General features: G+C 39.2%; 1 protein-coding gene across 1 annotated transcript in view; it reads left to right on the top strand.

Annotated features, from left to right (window-relative positions):
* The window catches only part of LOC136556524 (potassium voltage-gated channel subfamily KQT member 1-like), a 410,734-nt gene that overhangs the window by 22,606 nt on the left and 368,437 nt on the right, over positions 1 to 19,691 (top strand). Inside the window, exons 3-6 of the mRNA XM_066549787.1 lie at positions 4,815 to 4,941; positions 8,087 to 8,165; positions 9,930 to 10,026; positions 15,172 to 15,312. Coding sequence (XP_066405884.1) covers positions 4,815 to 4,941; positions 8,087 to 8,165; positions 9,930 to 10,026; positions 15,172 to 15,312 — 444 coding nt within the window. The remainder of the gene's footprint in view (positions 1 to 4,814; positions 4,942 to 8,086; positions 8,166 to 9,929; positions 10,027 to 15,171; positions 15,313 to 19,691) is intronic.

The following is a 19,691-nucleotide window of genomic DNA, read 5'->3' as shown; positions in this document are numbered from 1 at the left end:
AAGTTATTTGTATAAATATTTCCCTTTAAGCTTATTTTTGCATATTTTTCATTAAATTAATAGAATGAAATTATACTAAAAATAGCATAAACACAACCATGTATTATTTTATTATCAATTTGGTGGAGGGACGGAAGATTTATGCAGTGGATAGACTTCAGAAAAGTAAAAAAAAATTTCAAAGATGAAATTAATTTAAGGGCAAGGACTATTATAGTCCTTATGTGCATTAAGTCTTTCCCCCAGACAAGAGGGAGTAGCACGGAGTAATGGAATGCTGCTACTGACTTTAGCAGAGGTGTTAGATAGCACAGACCTAGTTTAAAATCTGTAATTAAATTCATTTGTTGGTATTCCTGTGGCAATTTGAGTTGCCACAATCAAAACAGGAAGAGACTGTGACATGTGAGTGTGAAGAATCAACTCTGATATGGGTCTCATTTTTATGAATAATGGTTTGTTCCTACTCATTATTTTTGGTTTCGGTTTCATTAGAGGAGTTCATCCCTGGCTTTCTGTTGATGCCAAGCTGCTTTTCAGGTCTATTAAATCTGCTCAGAATCCTTCATCATGCATTTCTTCCTTGACCACTTCCAGGAGAAGGGGAAAAACACTGCTGAGAGCCAAAATCAAAAGGGTTTGTGGGTTGCTTGTGAGTGTAATCCCATTTTGAAAGCAAGGGTTCTGGAAAATTGCAGAAGGCTGGAGAACGATCTCAAACTGACACACGGATGTAAATTTCATTTGCAGATTGTTTCTGCTGATTTTGTTCTGGTTCATATTTTGTCCACAAGTTCTCACCATCATTTGTTACCATTATAGTGAGAATTAATACTTTTTTCTGACTTTACAGAAAATCGCTGGGTTTGTTTTTTTTCCTTTTACCAGAAGGTAAATGTGAGGCAATAAATTTAAGGCTCTGAAAAGTGTTTATGTGTAGAAGAGGAAAAGGAGGGAGGTTAGGGCATTCTTTTGAAGGTGAATTTAGTGAGGTGAAGATTGATCAGCCTCGGCAGCTCTGCAAATGGATTGCTCCTATCTTGCATTAGGAGTCCACACAACAAGAGTGTAAATGTCACAATCTTCCTTGTTTTTTGAGGGACCACCTGCAGAGCTGTGATGTTTGTCCAGTTTCCATGCTTTTTTGGTCTTTGGCCTGTCTGAGGCTGCCAACAAATGTGTTAATGGCTGTGGTTTGGTAATGTGGACACTTGTCCAGGACAAAATGAACTGTGATTAGTAATTAATGTCAAATTTGTTGAAGATGTAACTTCCTCCTTTTCCTCCTTCCTGTCAACAATTTATTTTTCCTTTCCATGGACTGTGCACCCTTGTTGACTTCATCAAGGTTTTCTGGATATAACCAAGATGGGTTCTGATAATAAAATACCCTCAGGCCAGATGTAGTTTTAATTTAGCTTTTAAAAGTGTCCTCAGAAGATAATCAGGGCAATTCTAAGAAGTTTTTGCTTCCTTGGCACTTCTCTGATTGATCCTTTCTATGCAGCTTTTCACCAAAAGGAATTGTAACATACAGGTCCATGAAAATGATTCTTGCCCTGTCATAAACAGTGCTCTGCTTCCTTTAGTGGAACTTAGAGATTCCTAAGGAGAAAAACAAAATGCTAGAGTGATGATACCAACAACCTTCTAAAAATGTAGATAATTTAATAAGTGAGAGAGTATCTTGCAAGATTCCAGAAATGCAATTCTTTTCCTTTGCAGATTGTTCTTACAATTTGATTTGACTATTATACTTGAATAAATATTTCTATTTAGACTGTAGACAGGATGCAAACCTAAAATTACTTGTCGATGCTCTTGATAATACACACACTAAAAAATGAAACTTGGGTAGTTAATTTGCTGTGTATTTTCTTGTGCTTCTCCCTCAAAAATGGCTGTAAGCTTTCTTAGTTTTGTACTAACCCTTGGCTTATTCAGGCTCAAAGTGCCATGCAAAAAAGAGAAGACTGTGCATATTTTCTTAGTTCTCATTCCAGGCAAAACAAGGAGGCAGAAGTGAACACAGAAATGTTAACCTAACTTTGTTAAAAATCAAAACTAACATGAATTTTTGTGTATTAGTGTAGAGTTTTTTCTTATATTTTTTTTTCAGCTTTGAAATATTTTGGCCTCTCTTGAGCCATAGAATGTCAGTTTTAAAATCAAGTTGGTATTGTCATTCAGTGAAAGTTGTGATTTAAGTGTGTTTTGATTTTTGGGTGCTTTAGAATCCCTCAGGTGCAGATTGAGAGCACGTTCAAGTTAAAATGCAAACATTTTCCAAAGCTGTAACTCATGCAGTAGGTGTTTGGTGACTCTGAATTACTGGGTACAGTTTGGGTTGGAACAAATCCTAGAAGCTGTGCTTGGGTTGTGCTACCACGCTGCAACAGAGAGGAAAACAAGGAAGGGGGGAACAAAGACCTCTGTGAATCTGCCCACGTTTTGATCTTCACTAATCTGCTTTCTTTAGAAGTATTTCAAAGTACACCCATCCTTGGTCATGCACGAGTGCTTCACAATGCAGTGCTGAAGAGGGGAGAGCAGTATTAAAATATTGATAATTAATTTATTTACATGTTGGATATACAGCTCACCTTTGTCACCAATCCTTATGGGTGATTTTATCTTCCCAGAAATCAACTGGGAATATCACAAAGAGGACTCAAACAGGTCCAGGAGATTTCTGAGCATGTTGAAGAGAACTTCCTGGCCCAGGTGGTCAACTAGGAAGGGTGTCCTCCAAGATTTGTTGTTTATGAGGGACTTGTGGGCAAAGTGATGGCTGGTGGTTGTGTCTTGGTCATGGTGACCTTGAAGGAGCCCAGTTTCAAAAGCTGGTGATAGAAGAGATGCTGTCAGCAAAATTTGGATCCTGGATGTATGGAGAGCAGTAGAGGCTGGTTAGTAAAGTCTCTAGGGAACCTGCTCTTGGAGTTACTGGGGACTCTGAGTGCTGGTCACCTTCTCAAGGCCATCTCCTAAGAGCACAGGAACAGGCAATTCCAAAGGGTTGGAAGCCAAGCAAAGCTGGCCAGAAGACCATCTTGGCTGAGCGGGGATCTTCTAGGGGGGCTGGGTGACATGGGAAGATATTCTGTCCCCAAGGTAGGGAGAAAATTAGTGCAGCCAAAGCTCAGTTGGAGTCCAAGCAGGCCAGCACTGGCAAAGACATTAAAAGGGGCTTTTACAAATATGTTCATAGCAAAAGGGGAATCAGAAATAGCATTGGGCCATGGCTTCACCAGATTGGTCACCCCAAAATAGCCACATAGACAAAGCAGACATTTAATGTCCTCTTCACTTCTGCCTTCAACAACGATGGGCCCTGGGAAGTCTGGAGTTCTGTTGGAAAACCATGACTGTTGGGGGATGATAAAATCTCAGTCCACCCTGAGTTTGTTTGAGGCTTGCTACTACAGCTGGATGTGCATAAATCATGGGGCTTGGTGGGATCCATCCCAGGATACTGAAAGGCCTGGCAGATGTCATTGTGGGACCTCACTCAATTTTTTTTCAGTGGTTTTGAGAGTCTGGAGAGGTCCTAGTAAACTGAAAGCTGGCAAATATTGTCCCTGTTTTCAAGGACAAGAAGGAAGTGCCTGGTGATTTCAGACCTGTCAGTCTCATTGCAGTGCCTGGTAAAATTACGGAGAAAGTTGTTTTGGGAATTATTGAAAAACACTCAAGAGACAACACAGTCATTGTACATGTACAACCATGTACAGCCAGCACAAGTTCATGGGGGAAAGTCATGCTTAAACAACTCAAATTTTTCCATAGTTGACCAAGGTAAGTCAGAAAATGTGGGGTTTGGGTTTTTTTTTTATTTCAGCAAAACTTTTGATCCTGTCACTGAATGCTTGTGGATAAATGCTCAGGCACACAGCTCAACAAGCCCATGGTACCCTGGACGAGCAGTTGGCTCAAAGAGTTGCAGCAAGCAGGGTCACACCAGCCTGGCACTCAGTCACTGGGGGGGACCCCAGGGCTCAACTTTGCAGCCAGTGCTCTCCAGTATGTTTTTTAAGTGGTCAAGACTCAGAAATCAAATGCACATTAAGTTAGTTTGACAGCTGTACTGGACTGGGGAAGAGCTGTGAGTTCCTCCAGGGTACAGAGGCCTCACAGAGAGACCTGGATAGACCAGAGAGCTGGGCAATCACCAACTGTATGGAAATGCACAAAAGCAAGAGCTTTACTGTCCCCCTGAGATGAGCCTGTCTGGTTATACCTACAAGCTGTGGGACAAGAGGCTGGAGAGCAGCCCTGCACAGAGAGATCTGGGGGTTTTGATGCAAGTTCAATGTCGGTCACCAGTGTGCCCTGGCAGCCAGAGGGGTCACCTGTGTCCTGGGGTGCACAGGGATGGAGGGAGGGGATTGCCCCACCCTGCTCTGCACTGGTGCAGCCCCACCTGGAGTCCTGGGGGCAGTTTTGGTGTCTCAATAGAAGAAGGACATCAGAACATGAGAGCGTGTCCAGAGGAGGGCAACCCAGGTGGGGAAGGAAGTGTCAAAACAAAAGAAGAATAATGTTGTGGTTTTCCTTATGATATACTGATGGAATGGAGCTTAAACCATCTGTTTATTCATGCAAATCACATTCAGGAACTGATTATCTCTCCCTTTTATTTACTGCCTGGCATATGCATGCAAAAAGTCAACAGATCAGGCTAAATCGTTTTTATTGCATCATCTATCTCAACAAGCTCATTTGTATTAGTCCTGTGAATAAATTAGATGTGCAAGCTGTACTTATAATGAAAAAACTCAACTCTGATCTCTTCCCCCTTTTCACTGTGTTAGGAAATAGTTCTGGTGGTTTTTTTTGGTGCTGAGTACCTGGTCCGGTTGTGGTCTGCAGGCTGCAGGAGTAAATATGTTGGCTTCCAGGGGAGGATCCGGTTTGCCAGGAAGCCAATATCCATCATTGGTAAGTTTTAAACTCTTTTGCAACCCTCCTGCTTGTTGTAAATAAAAATGTCCATTTCTGCAGGGGCCTTGTTGCAGTTCTGAGCTACGTCTACCCCTCAAGCATTTATCTGCTTTGTGATTTCTCTTCTTTTGGGTTGCTAGAACACTTAAAATATATCTAAGGCAGACATCAACCTTAGAAAGGCAGGACTATAAAGTGAAAAAAAATGACTAAACCTTGGGTAATTGCAGGAAACTGGCAAGATTTTGAACACAAAATCCTTCCTTGGGTACAAACAAATTCTTCATCTTCTTCTGGAGCTGGTCTGTTTTTGTGATGTAACCATGAGGCCCGTAAGGAATTGTTTTTACTCCTAATGTGTTCTTGATTTTCCTCTCAATTAATAAGTGTTTCTTAGGTTGGTATATTAGAGAAAGTGATAGTTTCACTGAACTGTGATTTCAAGGGGTTCTCTCTGCTGGTATTTTGGTACTACCACAGCAAATATTCATGTTTGCATTGGAGCCCCTGGGGAAGACATGGTGGGTTTTGTTAAGAAAAGCTAAGAATGTCTATAGCTGGTTGTGCACTCAGTGTCAGTGCTTCATTTAACCTTTGAAATTCCCCTAAGGATATAATAGATTGGAAATCAAGATTTGCTTTTCCACATCAAATGCAGCTGGAAAAATGTCTGCACTGACAGAACAAGATAAACTTGGGAAATACCTTTGCTGGGAATGATAGAATCCTACTGACTCAGCCTATTACTTTCAAATCAATGAATAAAATACAAACACTGGAAAAAAAATTCAAGGATTAGAACAGAATGTAAAACATTTGTTTTATTTCTTCATTAATATGAAAGTCTTTATTTTAAATTTAGAAAAAAAAAATCCACTAAAATTTCTTTGACAGCAGGGAGATTTCTTTTATGGGATTCTGTTCCTGCTAAAATTTGGATTAGTTCTTAGCAAGTTCAACATGGAAAATCCCAGGCTGAGGCAGAAGGAATGTTCTGGGACACACAGGCTCAGTAAAAAGATGGGAGGTGGATTATGATGCAAAGGTCTGGGAGAGGAACATTTAAAGAGATTGACAAGCAACCAGGAGCTTGAAGGGAAATCAGCAGGGGCTGGAAATATGTGGTATTGAAAAGTGTCAGAGAAAGGGCAGGATATGCTGAAGGTCTAGGCTGTAAAATAAGGCTGTTTGGACCAGTAAATTAGGATTAATAAGGGAAATCTAAGCACTGGAAACTGGAATGAAAACTAGAAACAGAGGAGAAGCAGAAATAGAAGAACATGTTTGCAGAAAAAGAAATAAAAAGAAATATCTCTAGCAGGAAGAACACTTTCAGAAAAGAAGAAAGTGCAAATGAAAAAATCTCTTTTACTCTCACTACTTGGTTGAACTCCTTTTCTAAACATCAGTCTTTTTCACCTTTCACTCCATCTCTGTCTTCAGATGGAGATGTGTATGTCTGACAATGTAGTAAAGACATGATGCATCATTTGCTAAAGGGCAAAGATCTGTGTTATGATGTGATGGGAAGAAGACCCACCCTAAATTCCAGTGTTTACAAATATGCATTCACACACATACATGATAAAGGAACAGCATAAAAGAGTTTGCAGTCAGGCATTGAAAAGCTAAGATTAATCCCAAATGGAAGCTCTTTCTGTAGCCTCATCCCTCTCCTTATTAATTTTCATTTTCATTTTAATTTTCATTTTCACTTTCATACATGCACAATTAGTGTAGTACAGTATTTAAACTGACTGTGTGCTTTCCCTTGAGGAGGAATCCAGGTTTTACAGCAAAAATCAGACTGGAAATTAATTCCACTCAGAGAGTGAAGGATGCTGTTGGTTATGGAACTTCTGCAGTACTTGTTGCAGCAATTACATGGTTTTAAATGAGGCAGGAGAATGTTTAAAAGGAGAGGGAAAAAAAAAGTTAACCTTGCTGAAGGAAACTGTTGTTGCTGCTCAGGTTGGATCCCATCCTGCCTCTTGCCCAGGCATCCCATGGAAAGTTGGTTAAAATCAGTTCTCACAAGTGGGCCTCATTTTCTGGATGTCCAAAGGAAGACTTTGAGTTGGGTTGCAGAGGTTCTGAGCCCTCACAGCTGCAAGTGAAGGCAGCAGGGCTGGAGTTTTGAAGTGCTCTATAATGTTAAGTGCTCTGAAGAATAAAGTGCTGCCTGTTACAAAGTGGCAAAGGAAGGTTTACCAACATTTTTCCTTGTTCTGCCTCCATTTGCTACCTGTTTATAATACTATCCTTTAGTTTTTGGTTAGAATTTGAAAGGAGAGCATTTAGATGCTCTAAAGAGGTTCACCACAGAAATGCCTGTAAGGAAATTTAAAAAAAAATCTTCTCAGAATAATGTTACAGCAAGGTTCAGTAATTAAAAGAAATTGACATGCTCACTGAACTGGGATGAGGGAAAATAAGGGATGTTGTCTCAATTGTAAACTCAGTCCATCATTTGCTTTGTATAAAGCTGGAACTGTGTAAACTGCAGAGTTGTGGAAACAAAACAAAACAAAAAAAGAACTCTGGAAACAATTATTTTTTCATACAAATAAAGACAGTATCACAAAGTAAACTAACAATTTTGATTTGTTTTAGCCAGCCTTTCTTCTGACAGTTCCATTAGGTTTGAAAGCTTGGCTTCACAGCTTTGATACAGCTTTCAAACCAAGTGTATGTGTGTATGTATGCATGATATTTCACTTCATGGATTTCATTATTGTGTGGTGAAAACCCTTGCATTTCCTCTTGGATCAGAAGCCTTGAGCCAAAATATGGGTTCATTTCTAGGGTGCACAAATGCCTTTGCATTTTTTGTGGCAAGCAGCCTAATCCATCGGGTTCTTTGAAAGGTCTGTTACTGAATTCATCCTGGAAGAAACTGTAGCCACTGGGGTTTTGATGTGAAACTATCACATAGACTTAACATGCCCACCAAATTTTAGCTAACAATTTCTTTTTTTGAAGTGCTTTTCTTAGTCTGTATTTGTTGTGGGTTTTTTTAATGCTGAGACAAAAAAAAAAACCCCAAAAAAACAAAGAAAAAAAACAACAACAAAGAAAAAACCAAACCAAAAAACCAAAATAATGCATTCTTTCTTCTTTTGTTTGTTTGTTTGTTTAACAGACCTGATTGTGGTAGTAGCCTCAATTATTGTTCTGAGCATAGGATCTAATGGGCAGGTGTTTGCCACCTCTGCAATAAGGTAGGTTCTGCTGTCACTGCAGCTCTTCACTACCACAGAGGTTGTTAGGTGTGTATCTGATTTGCCTAATTCCCAATTTAACTGCATGTCTGATTTTCCTAACACAGGGAAAGTTACTCCATTGAAGCACTGGGGGACTGGGTGCTGTTGTGCTTGTGACTGGTTGGGAAACGAGTGCAGGAACAAGGCAAACGAAAAATGGTGGGAATGCTGAAGCCAAGTGGAAAAAATGAAACATTGTGTCCTATTTAAAACATCAAACAACTGTCTCTCTGAGACAGTTACAGAGAATTACAGATCATGGGTTTATTTAAGAAGTAATCCAGACAGTGCTTAACTGGGTGCTTTTTGGGTATGAGTAATTACTTTGTTTAAAGAGTAATTATGCTTTGGTGGATTTGTTTGGCATGAGTAACTCACACTGTGCATGGAGCAGAAACATTTGATGTACACAGTGTTTGTTCAGCTTGCATCAAGTACTGCAGGCTTGTTTTGGGAGGTGAAGTGAGTAAACAGAAGAATGATAAGCAGTAGGTGTACTTCCTACTCCTAACCTGACTTCCAAGATGTGCTGCATATTTTGTCACAAAACTCTGCTTCCCAGTGCAGTGGAATAACTGGGAAGTGGGAATGTCCAGTACTGTCTAAACTGTCCAGATGTGTATGCAAACACTGGGGAGAACTATGTGTACAGAATGTTTTTAAGGTAATTCTTACCGTAGAACATTCATCCTTACCTGATGGTAAAGACTCCGCCCAGGCAGCAGGAATATCAGCTCCTATAGGAAAAGAGGAAGGTGCATGAGGAAATTCCAAGGGTTGGGGTTTTAAAATTTAACTAGAAGCATAGGAAGGACTCAGTGAAGCCTTTCCCAGTGCTGAGTCCAGAGTCACTGTCCTACGCCTCAGAATGCTCTCTGAACCTTAACTCACATCCCTGCAGTGTTATCATTGCTCCACTGAAAAGCCAGCAAGGTCAGGCAAGTATGAATTAAAAATAAAAACCTACATCCACAAAAAAAAATCTTGAAGATTGCTAAAAAGAGCCAAAAATACTTTCAGTGAAAAATTTTCAGGTACATGAATTCAGTGTTCATCCTTTCCTGCTTTCCACTGGTTTGTTTCAGTGATAAGACGGTAAGATGACTGTAGGCAAACAAAATTCCTTGTCAAAAGAGCAACTAAATGAAATATTTCCATGAAATAAAATTGTGCTGAAGAACCATATTGATAATTACTTGTATTTAGTTGAAAATATTTGGAGCTTATGATTGATTTAGTTATTCTCCTAAAACACATAGGACACTATCTATTTCCATTGATATCAGAAATATTTCAGTAACTCACATGACAAGGATTTCAGTAATGCCATGTTTGATTCATATTCTGCTTTTGGCAAATAGAGAAAAAGGTTTGCTTACATTTATGTTAGCAAAGCTTGAAGTTTTCCTTGGAAAGGAGGTATTTAAAGTTTGGAATTATAGAAATTATATCAGGTTTTCTCTAACTTGGTTTGTTTTCCCATTAAATAATTGTTTTCGTAGTCAATATTTCTGAAGAAATTTGACTATAATGAAATGTGATCTAAACACAGAGATGCCTCAAGCCTGAGATGCCACCCCAGGGAGGGGCAGTGCTATCACAGTTCTTGAACACAGCAGTGTGTTAGTGGACATAACCAGTTGTGGGTGGATAAGGCAGTATTGTCCTCAAGCATTTTTATGTGCTTATTGCATTTATTTTAAAGCTTCACTTTCCTTACAGGGGGATTCGCTTTCTCCAGATCCTTCGGATGCTCCACGTTGACCGCCAGGGAGGCACCTGGAGACTCCTGGGGTCAGTGGTCTTCATCCATCGACAGGTACCCAGCCTTTAAACATCCCCTAAAATTCATTGGCTTCAGTGAATTCTCTCTGTGGGCTTCAAATAATGGTCTGGTGTCCACTAAGGAAGACGGGAACCTCTCTTGAAATGGAAAATATAAACCCCATCCCTTCTGAATTATTGTAATTTTGAAATTAAGGGGCTCTCAGGCAAAGATATGGGAATGGGAATAACAGTTCTTTATTAGGAAAATTAAAATACAGATGCAATAGTGCAAACAACAAAAAAAAAAAACACTGAGAGAGTCAGAATACAACCTTACAACCTGACACCCTGTTGGTCAGGGTGTTGGTAGCAGTCCCATTCAATGGTGGCTGCAGCCCTCCTGGAGTGCCAGCTGTGGTTCTGTTGGAGCAGGGATCCTGTAGAAGGGTGGAGTTTTCCTCCGAAGGTCCTGTGGTAGTGTAGGTGGGCCTGGTCTTCTGCTCCTCTTGGAACCAGTGGGAAAAAGGCTCCTGTCATGTTCCAAATGTCAGACTATATCCAGGTAAGAATGTTTGGCTCCTCCCCCTGGGTGGAGCATCCCACACCAGGATGATGTAATTTTATCAGTCATGCGGTGACACTCAATAGCCCAGAACAGAAGATATTTCCTAGAGGGAGGATTGGTTCCTGAAGAGATAAAGAAAACTGCCCAATTAACAGAAGATAACTTCCCCACCTCTAACAGATGCCAAATAGAATACACACATATCTTACAACCCAGGACAACTGGTTTAAATGAAATTTTACATTGGAAGAGAAAAAATACTTTGAAAGTCCATCGTATGTTTCTTCCTCCTTTTAAAATGGGAAACTATTTTTGCTGTTCAGGGCAGCGGCTAACAGGGTATAAACACCAGTGTTTGGGTTTATTAATTAACTATTGTACTCTTTGATGTTATTCCTCAATACAATTTCTTAAATGCAGTTTTGTGGGCTGCCTTTCATATTGCAAGTACTCTCCACTTTCTCTGCAGAAGATGTATTCCTAGCTTGGTTTTCCGGGGGAAAACCAAACACTAATAGGAAAGCCTTGCTAGAAGAAGTCAATTCTAGAAGAAGTCAATTATTTAACTATTTCTGTTGTTTTCCTTGAATACAAAGTTTTCTAATTCATTCTGTAAATTTAAAAAAATGAACTATGTTATGATGCTGTGTAAGAAAAGTTACTTTTTCAACGTTGTGGTCACAGAGGCAAACCTGGCTGTTAATAGGTGCATGTCTCCTACAGCTTTGAAACAATTTTTCTGTGTGAAAGCTCATTAAGCAGGAGGAGTTTAAAAGTTTTTCTGCAGATTTAAAAATATTTCTAATTGAAGGCTTCTTTTTGAGTCTTCATGGAATCTCTTGATGATTAGCTTTATTAATATAGTGGAAAATTATATAATTAGCCCTGAAGTCTTGCATCTCATGCCACTCTGCGGAGGGCTAACGCTCTGCTATTAATCTCCACATCCCACTTGTTAGGGTGGTTAACTTGTTTTTATGAGTGTAGATTTGTTCTCCACATACTGACAAACAGTTACAAATTTCCATGCAGACTTTTTTAAATTTTTTATTTGGAAAACTGTTTTTCTGGGACAGAGAATGCGTTGCACTTAATCCAAGCCAATAATTTAATACTAAAAGTAAATTTTCTTTCTTTTATTTTTTTTCCCCCAGTACAGTAGGAACTTTTATGTCACGATGGCTGTGCAGAAGTGATGCACACCAAAGTGCTGTGGGATAAAGCCTCCTTTTATACTGTACAACAGGATGATTTTTAATGCTCCAAGTCTGTGTGGTCTCTATTTATTATGCTTGCATTGCCTGGGTATCTTGCTAGGGCAGAGCTGATATCCAAATAACTTGATATCCAAAAAAATGTTTGGGAACATTTTTTTCCTGTGGGTGTTCAGAGTTTTAGTCAAGAATCAGGAAGTACTCTCTCCAAAATACAACACTTAAATCTTATGTGTCACAAGCATAAGAAAGTTCAATGGTTTAAAAGGGGAAAAAAAAAATTCTTGGAAAATAAATTTATGAGTAAACGCACCTGAAGTTCTGCTTATCCAAAGAAGTGATTATGGTGATAAATAAAACTCCACAGATCTGTAGGACTTATCCAAGCAGATCACCCACTAACACATTAAGAAAAAAAAATATCAAGCACACAGTTCTGTATTGACATTGGACAAGTGTAGCTGAAACCCTAACACAGTACCAAACGGAAGGAAAAATGGAACCTTTATTCCTGTCCAACCTCTGAAAGAAATTTTTGTTTAAAAATAAAAAAAAAAACAAAAAAACAAAACCAAAACAAAAACACCTCAGCTGCTTTTTCTTCACAGGCAGAGTACAAAGTCCTCATCTATTTTTGGTTTTTTTTGCATTTGATACTCTTTCAAAAACATGGGCCCCTAAACCCTTAGGCAATGTGAGAAAATGAATCCACATCTTGGTGCCCTGTGAAAATAGCAAGCACTTGTACCTCCCTGGGCCCTGAAGAGCTTAGTAAAGTTGTCACCAACCATTTCCATGTGTTTTGGAATTTTACATATAGCTCAATTAGCTCACTCAGGCCTGGTTTGGCTAGGATGCTCTTCTATTTTCAGCAGGGTGAGCTTATATACCAGCATTTCTTGCCAAAGGCAACAAAACGTGGGTCAATATCATGTGTGGTGGTGGAAAGCCATGGAGAAACCCTGCAGCTTGCTGAAAAGCCAAGTTAGCCACTCAACCTCCAGCCTGTGAGCCTCTAGGTTGGTTTTACTCCTTCCTCACCTTGCTTTGTGAGGTCTTCCACTGCTCTCAGGACAGGAGGGATTCTCATATTTTTTCCAAGTGTTGAACTTTGTATTGTGTGATCATTATTTTAACTGCAAATGGAGATACAGCTGAGTTTAAAAAATGTGCAGACTCAACTCTCTCAGTATTCAAATCTACCTTTGTGTGTTTCTTGTTCTTACTGTTTCCTGTGTGTGTGAATCTGAAAGTCCCTGCTGCAAAGAGCCATTTGCTTTAGGCAGCACTCTTTATTCCTAAGCTCTTAGCTAATGAAACCCACATAAATATGTAGTTTTAAGGCCTGATGCCTGCAGAATACCCTTTCTTTTGGGATCATGTCTCATGAAGCATTACTTAAAAAGCTTCTGACTCTCCCTTAAATGAAGTATGCATGATATTGCTGCCATTGTTCTTAATAATTAAAGAGTCTCTCTATACACGTGGAACATGGATTGGTGACATTTAGAGTAAGTCCAAGGCAGTTGCATTTTCATCTGGCCTTCATTTAAAAAGAATCTGTCTTCAGATGAATAATACTGGAGCTGAGAGGTGCCAGTGGTGAAATAAACTCAGTAGTTCTGTTGATATTTCAGCCACTTTGAAAGGATTTCATAAGACTCTGCTGTTTTCCTGCCTGCTTCCCAAAAAGCCAGCACTTAAACCAGAATTATTCCAATTATCATCTACAGTCAATTGTGTATAACAGAAGGAGCTTTAAAAAGCAAGTAATATCTACAAGTACACAGTGCTCCATTATCAGGAGATAAAGGTGAGAAAATAAAGGTGACCAGCAGAGAAACTACTGAAACCCCAGGGTTTACTTCATTTTTCAGCTGCCTTGTTTAGCAAACAGGCCTGCAAAAAGTCAAGGCTTAAATTAAAAGACTTGGCCATGAGCAAGATGAAACACTATCAAAATTCATTATTTAGGTTATCATTATATGATTAGAGAAAAAGCAACCTTTTTTTTTTTTTGTGCCAAGACTACTTAAAGGTTTTCTGAACCCAGATTTTAATTAGTGCTGTAGGAGAAGGAAGAATATTTATATTTCCTGCTACTGAATGTTGGTACTTGATACGAGGGCTACCTTTGCCCAGAAAGTTCTAACAGGGAAATGAAAACAAAGAAAGAAAAAAGAAAATCTGAGGGAAATTTGATGATAAAATGCAACCTTCCCTTACTAACAGTTTAAGAAACATCGATAGAATATTACAGAAAACCTGTGAAAACCTGACATACTTTAAAAGTAGGGGCAATCCTTCCTAGTCAGGTTTTAATTTTAAATGTATGATATAGCAGTATTTTAAATCCCTTATTGGCTGAGACCCAAAGAGAGAGAAATGACTGTCAAGAACTTAAGATGCCACTGGAGATGTAGCACAACATTGTTTCCTGATAAAGATGGCCAAATTTGTGCAAAGAAAATAAAGGAATGATGCATGTAAGCTTTATGTAATTAGAATGAGCTATTTTCCCTTATAACTAGGTATTATAGTTATAATACCTAGTTATATAGGTATATATAACTAGGTTGGATTGGATTGGATTTTCCTGAGGGACAGGTGGATATCTTGTTTAGCACTGCTTTTAAAAGCTTTATGTGGTTTTGCATCTGTGACACCACCCATTTTGGCTTGTTTAAGTGCACAAGCACTTTATTTTTTTTCCTGAAGATTGTGAGAATCCTGCATCTAAGTCACAGCAGGTCTGACACAATTTTCCTGCCCAAAAAATCTTTAAAAAAAATGGTATATTCACAAGGACTGTGATATGCCCTCACAGAAGTCTGGCCTAGCCTTGTTCTTCATGAAAACATGGCATTTACCTAGCATATTTTATCTTCAGATTTTACTTTAACATGAAACTGTTGAGCATCACTATCCAGTCTTAAGCAGTGTAAACATCAGATACCCAGGTTCACTGCTCAGGTATGGCCATAATCACAAGACATGGCTGCTCTTTATCTGTGTGCTCTTCAGAAAGGGCATTTCTAAAGCTGCTTTGCTACTTTTAAAATGTTTAGATAGTTAGTATTCTGAGTAGACAGTTAAATTGAATAATTCCCATTCCATAATTAGGAGAGATGCCCCACTCTACATTTAGCTGCCTCAAGGATCAAGCCCCTTATGATGGATTTTTGAACTATTTAGCCTGGTATGAATATAATCCAAGTCAATGTTTTAGCTGTTTTCCTGGAGGCAAATGTCAAAACCTGAAGTATAACATATCAGTTTTTCTACTGTGATGCAAAAACCCCACAGATATTTGCAACATTTTACAATGACAGAGTATTTACATACACACACACATATATATATATATATGTATATAAGATGAAAACCTCATATACTTGTTTGTTTTCTCTTTTCATAGGAACTTATAACCACGCTGTACATTGGATTCTTGGGATTAATTTTTTCATCCTACTTTGTTTATCTTGCTGAGAAGGATGCAGTTGATGAGGATGGAAAGACAGGTTTCTCCAGCTATGCTGATGCCCTTTGGTGGGGTGTGGTAAGTTCTCACCAACAAAATGTGTGTGCAAACAGGGCCCAAGGATTTCTGTTCAATTTGTGATCTCTTCAGAAAAACCTGGCATTTCTTTTTTTACAGAATGTATTTCTGTAGGGAAGCTTTACAACCTCCTCAGAGGGATACAAGCAAGAATATAAGAAATACAATTAAATTTTTAGAGTATTAAATTTTATTGGGAAAACAGTTTAGCAAGTTCTTAGCAGAGGACACCAAATGCTTACAGATATGAAAAGTAAAAAACATCTCAAAAAGCAAACACATCTCAAAAAAAGTAAACAATCTCCTTCAAACCCTGTATCACTTCCTTTAAGCTCTACTTAGTTATCTCAAAAGGTGCATAATTTAAAAACCTATTCTATATATGAAAGTTGGGTTAATGACCCTATTTTTTTTACCATTTTGTGTAAAACTCACTCTCTCAGTAATAATTCAGACCTTGATGCAGGTTATAGGTTCCTGTTTTTTGGTTTTTATCTTTAACTTATATGGGGGGATAGAATATAAGAGAATAGAGATAGTGCAGAAGGCAATCTCACCCCTGAGGAGTTGCAGCTGCACTGATCACCAAAGATTAGGAACAGGCCTGCCCTTAATGGGCCACAGCTGTGTCCAATGAGGATGAGTGCTACAAAAGAGTGGGTTGGTGGGGAGAAGAGAGAGTTGGAGTTTTTTTGGGCTGTGCTGTGAAGAAGAAGGAGTCAGTGCTGTGAGGAAATACCCGTGAGAAATCACCAAGAAGGTATGGAACTTTTGCAGTAAGATGGCAACAAACTTAAATGCTGCCTAAGTCTCTACTTTAATGAAGTACACAGAATTATAGACTATATTGCATGTAGCCTGAGTCACCACTCTGTAAGTGGTTCACTATAAAAAAACATTTTAAACATTAAATTCCTGTCACTAGGTTATCAAGTATTCATTTAATCTGCAGAGTATCACCTATGACTGTGCTAAACAGTACACACTCAGAAAAATCAAGAGAAGAAAGAAAAATATACTCAATGGCAAGTGGTGCTGGGAAGCACTGAAAGCATGAACCAGCCCATGGAGTTATCACTTGTTAAAGTCCTCAGTGGACATGGGATAAAATTTTAAGAACATGAAATCTCATGGTTATAGCTGTGGAGGAAAATAATGAGTGTCTCAGAAGTAGAGATTATGCTGCATTTTAAAAGAAAAAACAGTCAGGGTATAATTGAATGATACCCTGTGCCAGCTTTGAGACCAAACCAGTACTCTTATTCTCACTTATTCTTCCATTATTTGAGCAGTTCACCTCAAACACCAGTGGATCACTTTTAGCATCCAGTTCTATCCATGTGTGTTCATGCACAGTAATTTTTGCATGTGATAAAAATTCTGTGTGGACCCAGTGTACTCTTCCTACCTTTCCTTTTTTTTTTTTTTTTTTTTTTTTTAGAGTTGCTTCATTAGTTGCATTGAATATTTAGGTATAAATTAGAAATACTTCTAATCACTATAAGCTATTGTATTGATATGAGTAAAGAGTAAAAAAAAAATCAAGGTTAAAAAAATCAGAGTGTCTTTCTACAGCAGTGTTTTGGACTTTGGGAATTTAAAAGGAGTTATGAAGACATCAGAGAAGCTTAAAATGCACAGTATCTTGTTGAGATAGATGACTTGGGATCTGTGTTTCAAAGTGTGTGGATGGGAGATGCAAAGTGTTCAGTGGGTGTTGTTATTTTCCAAAACTTGACTTGCTTTGTGTAGCAGCAAGATAAAAATCAGCTCCTCTTTCTCTGGCCATGTGAGGAACACTGTTCAAATTGTTGTTCAAGCTTTTCAGGCATCTAGGCCTCCTCAGCATTTGGTGAGTCACGGTGCAGGTGCAGTTCACAGCTGGGAACAGGAACAAAGGACAAAGTGAATCAGTTTCTTTTTCTTTTCAAATCTCCTGGAACATAGAAACACACATGTGGAGTTACTAGGGAGTGAAATTTGATTTTTGCTTTTGCCTTTCAAAACTGAGCTGTTGGAAAAAAAAAAATCTTGGTACCAAGTATTTGAAAGTCTTATGTGTCTGACAAAAACCACAGAGTATATTATGGGGAACATTTTGCTTTGAGTAGAAAAGTGCAAGCTTGCTGAACTTGATACAAATGACCTGAAAGGTTTAAATACAGGGAAAAGAGAAAATAAAGAATGAATGAGAGTTGGAATTAATTGCTAACTACATTCACCTGCTTCAGTTAAAGGTAGGGCTTTTTCCTCCTAGATTTGGCAGGCAAACAGGTCAAACTGCAAAGACACATCAAAGCTTGTGTTTCACATGAAGCCATTCTCAGAAGTTGTAGCAGGTAGGGCACGTGTAAAAGCACTTCCAACAGCATGGTCACTCTGCCAGAATTGCAACCCATGCCACAGCAATTGCCCAGTCCTTTTTGAATATTTTTTCCTTAAAAGAAGAGCACATAGGAGGCTTCTCTTCTGCTGGCCCTCCCTGCTTGCCTCTTGCTGCTGGTAATGCTTATTTGCCTTGCTGCAAGCTCAGCTATTCTATACCACTGGACTGGAGTTAAATGCTTGCTCCAGTGAATTGGTGTTAACTGGCACAGGTACTTGGGATCAACTGCTCAGAATTTCCAGCAGTAAATTTCCATGCCAGAGGTAGCAGTTGGGATCCTTTTATATTTAGTGTGGTTTTTTGAGGTGTGCAGTTCTGACTCTTCACACCTGAGGACACCTGCCTGTCTTTAAACATCTGAGCAGCAATGTTGACTTCTACTAAATCAGAGTTCTTCCCTTTTTGAGGCATACATGTGTGTGTTCAGTGCCTGTGTGCACAGCTGGAATGTGCCATCATAAATCCCTGTTACAAGAGGTGTGATTTTCCAGAGCCCAGCTCTCCAATGACTGATAACTTTGGGATGTACAAGTATAAAAAAAAAATTCTGCTGTGATTAAGAAAGCCAGGGAATTACATTATAAATAGTCCTTTCCTTGTATTCAGTGTGCTAATTAAATTGCCAACAAGGAACCCTCTTAGGGTAGCCAGGGAAAAACTTCCTGAGACATTTTCAGGCACCTGCACAGGAGTCTGCCAGCCAAGTGCCTGCTGTGAAGGTGGAAAATTCATCTTTCCTGTGGTTACAGCTTTCATGCTGTCTTCTGTAGTAATATTAAGGCAGCTCAGCATTACTGCAGTTTGGTTTTAAGTTCTGGGTTCTGGAGAACTTAATGGAAAAAAAAAAACAACCAAAACCTCCCCAGAAAAACCTAACCACCCCCAAAAAACCAAGAAGCCTTTCATAAGAAAAAAGACGGGAAAAGAAAGGGAAAACCACTGACTTTGAAGGGTCACCTGGGTACACTGAGGAGCTGAAGTGCTGTTAAAGGCAGCTTTAACTTCCTCCACTGCACTTCAAAGTTGAATTTTGGGGAGGTCTTATTTAATTTTGGGGACTGGCAAACTCATTGTCCTGCTGGTAGCACACAGCACCTGAGTCATTCAACCAGCCGCATTAAATCTGGACAAACACCTGGCAAGGCAGAGCTCCTGCTGAGAGCAGTTTGCAGTTCAAAAGAACAATATTCATTCAAGGATATAGCTACTACAAAGTGGTCTTCATCAAGTGGAGAATTCACGATGAATAAACACAAATATAACTTTTTTGGAACTTGGAAAAACTAAGTTTGGTAGTAGTTGCTAGTTTTTTCCCTGCAAATCTTTCTTCCAGCTCTGAGACTAGGAGGAAACATATTCTTCCCATGCCTTTATTGCTTGATAGTTTCTTCTGAGAAGACTATTTTTGCATAACATCTAAGCATTTGTCAGCAAATTTTTCCATAAAAGGCAGCCTCTTTATAGTCAGTGTAAATTTACATATTCTTTTAAGTCTGTTTTGGCTGTATTTCTGCTACCATTCAAGGCAAAGTGAAGGGAGGGGGGCAAGGTTTGGGGCTGGTACATCCAAATAAAAGTACATTTTTTCTATTTACAGCTCTCCCCAGTGGTTAGTATTGATGACAGAGCTCCTCTGTTCCTCACCAGAAGTTTTTCACTTCTCAGGGATCCAAGCCGTGTTTCTCACACCATTTTATGGCAGCATCAGAGCTCTGAGGATGCTGAAAAGCCCACACCCCCATGGGCCAGGGTCTTTGTTTTGGACCATGGTCTGTCAGTCCTGTCCTGCTGAGGCCCCTGTCAGGTGTGATTCCTGTGGCTTGCTGTGGGTTTCAGCTTTGGGATAGCTGATTATCCCCTTCCATTGGGCAGCAAGGGCTCCTTGTTACATGACAGACCAGCAGCCATCTGGACCCTCTTTTCCCCCTGCATCAGGTCCTTCCTGACCTCTGGCTCATGATGAATTCTCTTTCATCCTGCTGGGGCTCCTCAG

This window comes from Molothrus aeneus, chromosome 5, assembly GCF_037042795.1.
Source record: "Molothrus aeneus isolate 106 chromosome 5, BPBGC_Maene_1.0, whole genome shotgun sequence".
NCBI classification, from domain to species: domain Eukaryota; kingdom Metazoa; phylum Chordata; class Aves; order Passeriformes; family Icteridae; genus Molothrus; species Molothrus aeneus.
This window is presented reverse-complemented; position numbering and strand designations above follow the sequence as displayed.